Source organism: Epinephelus moara, chromosome 9 (assembly GCF_006386435.1).
Source record: "Epinephelus moara isolate mb chromosome 9, YSFRI_EMoa_1.0, whole genome shotgun sequence".
NCBI classification, from domain to species: domain Eukaryota; kingdom Metazoa; phylum Chordata; class Actinopteri; order Perciformes; family Serranidae; genus Epinephelus; species Epinephelus moara.
The window spans coordinates 30233575-30246038 of NC_065514.1; the positions used below are offsets into that span (position 1 = coordinate 30233575).

The window sequence follows — 12464 nt, forward strand, 5'->3', positions numbered from 1 at the left end:
GGGGGCAAACACTTTTTCACACAGGGCCATGTAGCTTTGGATTTTTTTCTTCCTCATTAATAAAACCCTTCATTTAAAAACTGCATTTTGTGTTTACTTGTGTTATCTTTGACTAATGTTTAAATTTGTTTGATGATCTGAAACATTTAAGTGTGGAAAACATGCAAAAAAGTAAGAAATCAGGAAAGGGGCAAACACCTTTTCACACCACTGTATATATAGATATATAAAATTTTCGGGTATTGATACACATCTGCACCCAAACAACGTGTTCTGTTCTTGCTTTATGGCCCGATTCTTTACCAGATTTCACTAAAATCTCTGAAAGATCATTAATGATAACTATACAGACAAAAGAAGAAAAGAACTGAAAACACAATGTCCTCTGTTTGTTTAATCCATGCTAAAGTAATATATAAAACTGGTGGTGGTTCTGTGTAACTATTTCAATGTTGGAAGCAGTGACTTCCTGGAGACTTGTCGTCACCATGAGGGTTGCCAAGCAACTAGCAAAGACTCCTCAATTTGAAGTGTTTTTATGGATTAAACAAATGAGAAATAATGTGATGTGATTTTTCTGTTACCTTTGGACAGAGCCAGACTAGCTGTTCCTCCTCTTTCCAGTCTTTATGCTAAGAGAAGCGTATTGGCCGCTGGCTGCAGCTTCATGTTTAGCATACAGACTGACTTTTTCATTGTAAAATACTAACTTTCAAATGTGAATTAGAGCCTTCAGAGTGGCATAATCTGAAGTCTAAAGAAATGATAATAATCTTGTTAGCATGCCACATGTGTTCCTCGATCCACTGTGATCTGCAAGCACCAGGAAGCACATGCTTACTGATTGTCATCAAAAGTGCAACAGACTACAGTTGCCAGACTTTTTTTGTTTACATGTGATTTTAACTGGGTTTTTCCAAGTAGTTTTGCAAGATCCAACTGCTACTGCATGTAAAGTCACAGCATGCACCATCTCTATTTTTCCTGATGCGATCAACTGTTTTTGCAGCTCCAAAACACAGCTGAGCACTGTCTTTATTCAGTCTTTCTTTAAAGAGCAGGAGAAACAAACTGCACTTGACAGCAGCCTTGACTCCACCTCTGCCAACTCTCTATACCTGGAAATGGTTAGAGGGGATGTTTATCAGGTTTTGTGTGTCTGGGAAGCAAAATGCATCTGCTGATACCTGCTGATACCTGTAAAACAACATTCCTTACTGACACATTCGTGGCATCGGTGAGACGTGCATGTCATTTTATGAATCGCGTGTCACAAAGGAACATATTTGTCTGATGCTTTACTGAGATCATATGATGTTTACTGGTCTGTACTTCCTCTTCTCCTGAACATGAACAAAAAGCACCAATCTATGTATAAGACAGTTGAAAAGGTTGATGGTCTATTTATCTATCTATCTATCTATCTATCTATGTATACTCTCTGCCTCCGCAATGTTGCATTTGAAATTACGTGGTTCTCATGTTAACACACACATTAACCTGCATGTGTGACATACTTGTGTGGTATTAACATGACAAAAACTTTGAGGTATGCATTTACAGCATCTGTCGCCAGGTACAAGTTTATAGACATGCAATATGTGACGTCTTGTGAGGTGGGATAGTACAGGCAGTTCTACATATAGTATAATATAGGAGCCAAAGGTTAGGAGGAGTGTTGTTCCCACATGGTGGCACCTAAACGTAATCATGACGTTCTAGACAGAGCTAATTGTGCACATTGTGTCTCGTGGCATGTCAATGTGACAATCCAGAGTCTTCTAATTTTGACTCTGTGTGTCTGGGTGTGTTTGTTTATTCACAATCTTTTGTTTCCCATTTAACTGTCTTCGCACTTATCATTTTACTTTGGGAAGATGATCTGTATGTCTTTAGTGCAAACTGCAAAGTACAGCGACCTTCCTCAGACATTTACACCTCGCTAGTTATTCTTTTCCTGCTAAGATCCATATCTTGTATGACAGTACACTCCCTATTAGAATGCTCCTTAATTTAAATTCATTTTCAATTTTAGGGGTTATTTCTCTGGTGTATGTGAGCTTTGGTCTGTTCTCATCCTTGATAGTCTTAATAAGATGACGTGTTGATTTTTATGGCTGTCTGCTTAGGCTCAAAGTCAAAGGAGCACAAATCTGACTCGAAGACACCAGCACAGCATAAATACAAATGATTTTTCTGATGATTATGTTTGTAACATACATACCAGTGTTTAAATACTGTACACATTATCATAACAGCGTTTAAGGCTGCCTGGTATGTAGTACGACAGGTATGACATTGTCTCTATACTGTATATATTGTCAGGCTGACATGAGTATTGTGATACTGCCAACTTGTCAGGCTTCATAAATATCATTTGACAACATAATTACTGAGAAACATAAGCTGATTGTAAATTAACGGACAGAATCTTTGTTGTGTACATGCTTTGAAAATCGATGCTTGTGTATCTGTTGCAGGCCATTGGAAGCAGTGTTGTGATCACCTCATGAAGATTGAAATGCCAAGCTCCAGGAAAGCCATTACAGTGAAGCAGGGATCACTATACCATGAAATAGGTAACACAAGCAGAATGACACCTGAAACATATACTGTAGACACACTGCTACCTCGCAGTGATGTCAGTCAACAGAAGCCTTTAAGAACCTTACCAGTGGTTTTGCTAGCTTATATCCAATCACTTTTCACAGCTCATCATTTTGTAAAAAAAAATGATTCTGCAAATAATTTCAATGTGATTTTTTTCTGCAATTCCGGCCCTTCATTTGTTTTCATTAATCTCTGCACAAATTAAAATCTATTTGCAGATACTTGAATCTTGCTAGTTGTGTAATCTAACAAGTCTGCTTTTATTTCTGTCAAAGTTACATAGAGAATGCAGTGAAGACTTGTCAAATGTTGCTGCATAACTGATGAATTCATAAACCTGCAAGAGCTGATTTTTTGGCTACGTGGGAGTAGCAAAAACAAGCTGTAAGCATGTAATCACCTTTTAAGTTAATATGGCGTACTGGTTGCCTAGTTACTCATCCAGCAGATGCTAAGCTACATTAGCAATCGTTTGATCATTAGATGCTGTGTTTGTATCCACTTCATGAATATAAGATATATAACCCCAGAGGGAAATATCCATCTCTTAAGCTGTTGAATGAGCCACTATTATTGAATAATCACTAAGTAGTCGCTAATTTTGCCTGACTGCTGTTTGTTGGAGTTTATTTGCTCAAAACATCTGCCTGATGCAGCCAAAAAGTACTGATGAGACCAGTGAGAGTAAACCAAAACAGTAGAGTTGCAGGCCATAAAACTAAAACGATGATGTTAAATATGCTAATTAGGGTCCAAGTCCCGAACTGACAGAACCCTGTTGAGTTGGTACAGCTTTATTATTTGTCGTCTTCCATCGCAGCTCAAATTGCAGTGAGCTGGAATGATCTAGAAACATGAAACTTGGTCCAATAACTGGGAGTAATGTGCAAATGTTTCCCAGTGATATGACAGTAATTGACCTTGGGGCTCTGTAATGAACAGCCAATGATGATGATGATGGATTTTTTGCCAGTTTGTGAATGTGAAAAACAGTAAAATGAATAGACCTTTTTTGGATTTGGACTCCATTGCCACCATATTTGGATCATTGTGGGAATAACTGAGATACACAATCCTACCTTAAATGAGCATGATCAGTCGAAAAACATGGCCACTATCAATCAAAAAGTCTTTGCAAAGGGGTGGGGCTTAGCAGGATATTAGCCATTACTCATAAATGATTTGTCCAATCATCATAAATCCAGCAGATAGAAAACTATATTTGGCACACATACTCTGGGAGCAAGCATTAACCAAGATCGGAAGATTGGAAGTGAAATGGTGAATGTGGGCGTGGCCTGTTTAGCATTGCTGTATTATGCCTTAAAGGCATAATACAGCAATTTCTATATAAATCTAGCAAAGTTTGCTAGATTTGCTGTGAGCTGGAATGAGTGAGAGAGATGAAACTGGGTACCATAACTAGTAATAATGTTCCAATGATTCACATGAAATTAGATCTCAATCTGCCTGATGTTGGCATTATAATTAACAGCCCCAAGAATCTGATTGACTTAAAATTTGAAACACATCTACACCTCAATGTGCTCTACAAAACAGTCTATTGGACCACTGATATCTGCCATGACCTTTCTTTTTGCTAATTTGCATAATGTGAAAAACAGTAATGTGAATACTTTTTGGGATTTTGACTCTATCAATGCCAAATTTGGTACACAGCTTTGTGGGAAAGAAATGCATGTTTCGATCATAGATGGACAAGATCAATTATAAAGCATGGCCACAATAATTGAAAAAAACCTTGCCAAGGACAGGGCTTAACAAACCCGATTGAACTCAGACATCCTACACTAAGTCCTGAACAAGTTTTCTCCACATCCAGTAAAGCAGGAGAATGAGGCGGTAGTTTGAGTGTGCACTCACTGAAATGCTACATACACTCTAATGGAGAAACAAGTTTGTGATTAGTCTTACTCCTTTATACAGAATTAAACCAGCTGAGCTGACTTTGCTCAGGTTTTTGAAACCCAAAACCTACACATTGCCACTTGTTGCTTTGCCGCTTTCGTCTATATTTGATTTCCATATCATGTAGAAATGAAAGGAAACTAATGACTACCTCAGCCAGCATGAAAAATGCAAAACTGTTAAACAATTCGTAGTTAAGGAGCTAAAACTTGCAAACATAGATATCCATGGGTGGACCAGATTGTCATGGCCTACTTACATGCGCACATCTGTCTTTTCATGCAGACATTCTGACAATATAAAGAAACGGAATGTAACGCCTCATTTGCACATGCTGTGTCTTCTACTGCAGATAGCTGGAGTGATGCCATGCCTTAAAGTAGACAAACAAGTTTAAGTAAATAGCAGGATCTAAAAGAGATAAATGATGCTGCCCAACAATGGCCTGGAACAATAAGCCAGACACCGACGACATGAATAGGCGCATTATCTCCAACACCTGCTGACAAAAGTACCAGTCATGCTGATCAGAAAATATACAGAACACAAAAATATACATATAATACCAACCAAGGGGAACAAAATGTTAGCACCTAAAATGTGTTGTTTGAACAACAAAATGTTGTTTTGGTAAAGAGCATTCCTATCATTACAACTGGCTGCGACAACAAAAGTCTGATAAGGAAGAGAAGACAATACAATGCAGTGAAGGAAATAAGAATGTCTCTTGAAAATTCCCCCTTCAACCACAAAATATTTGATCAAGAGTTTGATATCTTTAGAGTGGAAAATTAAAGTGACATCTATTTCTGTTTGTCTTATTTCCGTCTCTTCTTTTTCAGTGTCACCTCCCTCTCCTCGAGAGGGTCTTGTGGCTCCAGATTTATCCGTTGAGATCCGCACGTTGCTCTCTTCCTACTACAAGGAAAGGTAGGCTTTCTCGCCACAGAGGGCACTCCCTCCACCCTTCACATTTTCACCTCTGCAATGAATTTGCCTATATGATTTACTCTCTCCTGGATGTATTAAATACAAGATCCTCTCCTAATACTCTCCATGACACGTGTAATCACTTGTTTGTTTTGACAGCCCAGCAGGGCTTGCATTGTAAGTGAAAGCAGTGTGACGCTTAATAGGACACTGTTTCTGAGGCATGAAAATGAACACTGACTTCACAGCAGACGAGCTAAAACTTCTGTGAATTTGACAGACAAAAGAAAATTCTGAGTGAAAAAAACAAATTCCTGCCTACATACTTCAAACATGTACATTGTTCTATGCATATTTTTCTGTCAACATATCAGTGGCAAATATGTCACCAAAGACGATAGATATGTGACAGATAAATTCATAGTAAGATCTGACATATTGCTTGCTATTTTTGTCTGTTTTATAGTAGTAGTACAATGACGTCTTAACAGCTCAGTGAAGTCATGTCACAATTATGGCTGAATTACAGTGGGAGGTTCGTTTTTAATACTTTAGAGTGCTAGAGTGATTCAGGCTTTATAAGTTGTAATTACATATTATTATTCCTTGTTTGATAAGTTTGTTCACCATAATGGAAAAAGCAATAACGAACAATGACATAGGTCACTACCTGTTCTTCCGTGCACCTATTGAGGTCAGCAGGGACATGACATCACAGCTAAGCATGATAAATACCTCTGACTCAAGCACATAATGCTCCTCTTATACAGTGTGGGCTGTGTCATCAAACCCTGACTGCTTTCCAGACAATTTGACTTCTTCAAAATGGCAAACACTCAAAGTTACAAGTTTAAGTCGGCGCATAATGCACACGGGTGTCAAATGCCACAGATATTGTTCGAGAGTGTGATGGTTTGTGTACAAAAACCAGAGACTGGTCAAAACATGTCCTGGAGAACTGGTTGTACTGGAGATTTTGATAGTTGATATATGTGAAGTAACAAGCTAAGAAGATGACAAAGCCATTTACAATGCTTGCTTTGTGTAACTTTGAATGCTTCGTGTGTGCTTTTCCAGCAGTCTGGAATGTATTTTTCCACTATTTTAGTAATGAGTCAGACCTCTCTGTATTGTATGCACAACCATAGTGTGTGCAGCAGTAGGATAGACACCAGTTAACTTAGATCTTATTTTTTGGAATCTAAGAAAAATTGAATTAATATTTAAAGGGGACCTATAATGCTTTTCCATATTTTGTTACTCATGTTACACTGAAGGATGTTCCTGTTAAACAAGGCCAAAATTTCAAATAGACGTAAACGTATGTAGGCCTTGAAGTAGGAATAACCTCAGGCCTCAGACCGTTCCGAATACTTTTTTTTATCATAGTGTGTATAAATTTCCCAGACTTTGGATCAGATTCTTGCTGGAATATGTCCATGCTTTTACTGGTGATTTTTCACAATAGAAAGTGCAGCTATACTCTGTTGAGGCCATTTCACACCCGAAATTCGCCAATTTCGCCCAAAATTGTCACGTCTGAAGATAAATACGACCACATGTTGTGTCAGCCAAGTTTGCACACTCACTCATTCAGAACAGGTTTGGTTTTCTGTTGTTTCTTTCGCATCCATCAAAAGCATCAATCAATCAATCAATCAATCAATCAATCAATCAATCAATCAATCAATCAATCAATCAATCATTTGTCACCTGGACTTAAACAAGATACACCTCCAGTTAAGCTGTGCAATGTAATTTAGTCCTTTTCTGTATCTACATTGTTGACTGCCGCTTTATAATTCTTTCATGTTTCCGGATGGTTCTGGTAATCCATGGTTTCTGTAGTTGTTGGATCAAGTAGCAGTGAAAAAAATCTGGCTGCGGGACACATCGGCAACAGGACAGAGGAACAGGTCTCACAGTGCCATCTCTTAATTCAGACAGCCTACTTTCAGTAGGTCAGATAGTAATATTCAAGTGGATGATGATAACGAGGAGGAGGATGTAGACCGCACACAGACTTAGGGAGCGACAGTGTGGAGGGACAGCTCAGCCCCTTCTGCCGCAATGCCAAATGCGAGACACGGGGAGAGAGTGGTGACAGCCACATAGGTAACTCCAGTGGAGAGAAACATTTTTTCTCATATTGTGAATTTTCACAACAAATAAAAAAATAAAACGCATCAGACTCAGTGTGCATGGTTTCTGTGTGTAACATTTGTATCTGGAAGACGAATAAAAAAAAAAACGCATTTGAAAAAAAAGGGACTCTGTGTGCAAAGGCCTTTACAGTTGTTTCCCCCCAGCAAGTGCACTGCTAACATAGCTACATGCTAATATCAGGGAGACATGCTGTCTTGGTTCGTGATGTTGTTTATTACTTTCTAGCTTCAGATCATATTCCTGCTGGAATGTATCTGGTTGTCTTCAAAAGCTTTCATTGCTAATTTTTCATGATAGAAAGTGCCACTATTCTGTGTTACAGTCATTCCTCCACTGCAAGTACACTGCTAATGTAGATGTAGCTACATGCTAAGGTCAGGGAAACGTATAGTCTAGGTTGCTGATGTTAGTTTCTCCCCAATATTGGATCATATTCCTGCAGGAACATGTCTGGTTGTGTTCAAAAGGTTTTTTTTGGTGATTTTTCATGATAAAAAGTGCCGCTTTTCCCCATTACATTCATTTCCTTGGCTGCCATGATGGTGCACAGCTGCCAAAATATGGAAGACCCAGAAACACTGACCAATCAGAGCAGACTGGGTTTATTTTGAGAGGGGAGCTTAAAGACACAAGTGCTGAAATGGGGTGTTTTCAGACAGAGGGTGAATACAGGCGTTCCAGCACAGCCAGTATAAGAAACATTAGCCCTTTTTAGACAGGAATTGTGCAAATTTGCAGGAAAGCCCAATCAGTCTTTTTTCAGCATTGGCAGTATAAAAACAAAATCGAGGAGTGCGGCAAAATGCCGCCTACCTACTTTTGTTTATACAGAATGCGCCTTTTTCGGGGCAATGGGGAGCGTGAGCAAGTAACACAACGTGTAGCTCAGTGTGTGACGTAACCAGTGACGTGGGAGGGAAGGGGAGGGACAGTATGTGGGAGGGACATACTGGAACCAGTGACATGGGAGGGAAGCCGTGCGGCTAGTCAGTCCTTCAGCGTTTCTCTCGTAATTTGGCCCGTTCTTCACCGTCCCCATCATCTGACGGTTAATGGCCTCTTCGTTTGTGAGGACAAGGAGGGCGCGCAATTCCTTGTCTCCCCAGTTGCTCATCTTTACAGTGTCTGTCAGGTTTGCATTTCCCTCTTGCTACTAGGTGCTTGCTAATTCCTGCTATCAGCTGTTTCCTGCTTATCCACCGTCAGTGGGTCACACGTGGGGCGTCATCAACAGCTCCTCCCACAAGTCATCAACAGCCCCTCCCGTTGCAGAAGGCCGCCTCGGTCTGTTTAATCTAAAAGGTTTCCGCCAATATGACTACCCTACGAGGCGGAAAATAAGGTACCTTGGATCAACTCGCCAATCCGGCTCTGTGTGGCCCAATATTCGCGGAAAATCTGGCAGTGTAAAAGGGACTATATATTAAAGAATGAGCATACAGTATGTTCTAGTAGAAACTTTGAATAAAATTATGACTGTGAAAATGAGCATAATAGGCCTTTTTTGAGTACTAAAATGTACTCTGTAGAGATAATACAAGCAATGATATTTTAAATTGATTAAGAGATTGTTTATATGAATTCTTGAGAGTACAAGCAGCCAAATCATGCCACGTTTTTTTTTTTTAATTAAGCTTGTATAAAATGTTGTGTTAGTGAGTTTGGTTAGTGAGCAGATGCGCAAAAACAAATGTGAACTACATACTGAACTGCATTTCCTCCTGCCTGAAGGCAAATGAGGCCAACCAGTATAATAATATCCTTGTCACAGTCAGTTGACAAACAATGTTTTTGTCAGTTCCTGTAAGTAAGAGGAGTATATCCTCATACCAACCAATGCCCAAATGAGGTTGGCAGCCTCACAGCTGAGCTGTGGTTTTAACAGATACACACTTAAATAGTTTCAACTGTCAGGCTGGAATGTTAATTTGGGTGTAAACATGCTGGTGTGTCACACAGAGACCATTTTCATTGCAGTATATCTGCTTTGCAATTAATTTGTCATGGGCAATTAGCTACAAATCATAAACATTAGAACTGGTAAAGTAAGGTTTATTCAATGCTATTTGAAAACACCTGCATCTTTTTTAAACTCTGTACTACAGTTTTCTGTGTTTCTCTCTCTCTCTCTCTTTCTTACAGTTATTGATGACCCTGCCACGGTTGCACTGGAGGAGTGAGAAACTCATCTTATTTTGTTTGTGGTTACCACGCCTGGTCATGGAAAAAGACATGGACATGATAAATGGTGCTATTTCAAAATCTGCAGAGGACATTTCCAAACATAGTGTTAATATTGGTTATTTTTCCATTCTTCTACCTCTCTGCTGCTCTGACTTTTAACTGTTTACTCACCCAGCAATTATAATAAAAAAAGAAGAAGAGTGAAAGTCTGATATACCAACCTCAAACTGACTGTATGGTCATTTTAAATGCATAAAAATCTTACTGTACCATTGTCTAGCAATATTGTATATTTTGTACATGTAAAGCGAGACCAGTACATCTACCAAGAGGCCTCCAGCAGTTACTCTGTTGACTCTTAACCAGTTCCAGTATGCCGATGTGATGATTTTTCACTGAATTTGCCTAATGTTTGGAAGACATCTGCATTGACAAATTAGAGACTATTCTGCCAGTAATGTGTTGCTATTTGAGTGTGTGATAAAGCCACTACAAAAGCCAACATGCTTTTCTCTCTGAAACTGATTGAAAATGCATTTAATACAGGGACAAACAGTAGACAACTTATAAATGCAAGTATTTTAATGTTTTCGGTAGCAGACAGCCTGTCAGTCAAGTGACCCCACCCTTAATTATGTGTTACTTTAAAGCCTTGATAACATGTGAAAGGGTGAAGTACACAGCTGCCATGAATGTTGAAATTAGCTATAGAGACCAAAACAGTATTTTTGCACCACACTGTGAACATGTATATGTCTGCTGTAAAGTTGGGCATTTTAACGTGGCAGTCCATGGGAACTGACTCGCTCTTGAAGCCAGCCTTGAGTGGCCATTTCAGGAAGTACAGTTTTTGGCACTTGCACCCTGGCTTCATTCTTTCAGCACCACAGGTTGCAGCTTGACTGAAACCACAGAAGCAGTTTAACCTACTTGCACCTCTGTGGTGAGTCATGAGGCAAATGTTCCCACAGGACAACCTTATTTTAATTGACAGCACCCTTTCGAGTGTCCACCAGTAAGTTTATGCCGACATGGTGGACATTGACTATCTTATGGCCACGCCATCCGGAAACTATACAGACTTGATACGGTATATCTAACCTCCTGGGGTTTATCTGACACACAGACACTTCCCTGCATATGTAAAGCAAGATGAAGGATTTAAAAAGCATCAACTTAGGTTTAGGTTCGATGAATCTTTTGAATCTTTAGTCCATAACAAGGATAAAAGTGAAATACCAGCACACTGCCATGTTTAGATTCAGTCCACTAGCAACACATTGCTTGAGTTCAGTTATCAGGGGTACTCTGTATAGACCACTGATACAGTGTTGTGTTGCTCACTGGCGCATGAAGCCCTAAACCTTCCACTTCCTCTGGGTATAAAATTACCCAGATCCTTTGCCTCATGGGGCCCGTAGAGCAACCACACTAGAGTCTTCTGCCAAGTGGCTAACTTTCAGTTTAGCCTAACCTGAACGGGGGTAAAATTATGTTATTGTGCAGATCATCAAGACTTTAGAAATGTTATTGGACTTAATGGATCAAATTCTGATAATGAAACAGTTATTTCACAGGGGTTGTGACACTCAAAAAATGATCCGAAAATCAATCAATCCATCCATCCATCCATCCATCCATCCATCCATCCATCCATCCATCCATCCATCCAGCCATCCATTTTCACCTGCTTATCCAGGGCCGGGGTTGCAGGAAAAGCAGGCTGAGCAAAGTACTACAGGCGTCCCTCTCCCCAGGTACACTTCACAGCTCCTCCTAGGGGATCCTGAGGCGTTCCCAGGTCAGATGAGATATATAGTCCCTCCAGTATGTTCTGGGTCTTCCCTGGGGCCTCCAACTAGTCAGACGTCCCTGGAAAACCTCTAACAGGAGGCACCCAGGAGGAATCCTGAACCACCTCAACTGGCCCCTTTCGACTTGAAGGAGCAGTGGCTCAACTCTGAGCTCCCTCCAGATGCCTGAGCTCCTCACTTTATCCCTAGGGCTGAGCCCAGCCACCCTACAGAGGAAAGTCATTTCAGCTGCTTGTGTCCGCGATCTCATCCACAAACTCTTTGAGTCAGTACCCAGAGCTTATGGCCATAGGTAAGGGTTGGGACGTAGATGGACTAGTAAATCAAAAACTATTCCCTCTGGTCCAACTTGCTCTTCACCACGACGGTCCGGCGCAGTGCCTGCATCACTGCTGATGCTGCGCCAAACCAGCTGTCCATCTCACACTTCATTTTACCCTCATTTGTGAACAAGGACCAAAAATACTTGAATTCTTTTGCTTTGGGTAGTAACTCTTCCAACCCAGAGGGGGCAATCCACCGTTTTGCAGCAGAGTCCAATGGTCTCAGACTTGGAGTTGCTGACTCTTATCCTAATCACTTCACACTTAGCTGCAAACTGCTCCAGTGCATGCTGCAGGTCACAATGTGATAAAGCCAACACAGCCACATCATCTGCAAAAAGCAGAGACGCAATTATGAGGTTCCCAAACTGGACCCCTTCCTTCCCCTGGCTGCACCTTGAGATCCTGTCCATGAATATCACAAACAGAAACGGTGATGAGAGACAACCCTTGTGGAGGCCAACACCCACTGGAAACGTATGTGACTTTGTGCCGAGTATGTGGACAC

General features: G+C 40.3%; 1 protein-coding gene across 1 annotated transcript in view; it reads left to right on the forward strand.

Annotated features, from left to right (window-relative positions):
* Positions 1-10287, forward strand: part of LOC126395711 (rhotekin-like) — a 20627-nt gene extending 10340 nt beyond the window's left edge. The window contains exons 11-13 of the mRNA XM_050053373.1: positions 2481-2579; positions 5382-5469; positions 9778-10287. Of these exons, the coding sequence (XP_049909330.1) occupies positions 2481-2579; positions 5382-5469; positions 9778-9784 (194 nt within the window). The 3' untranslated portion in view covers positions 9785-10287. The remainder of the gene's footprint in view (positions 1-2480; positions 2580-5381; positions 5470-9777) is intronic.
* Positions 10288-12464: the final 2177 nt, after the last annotated feature.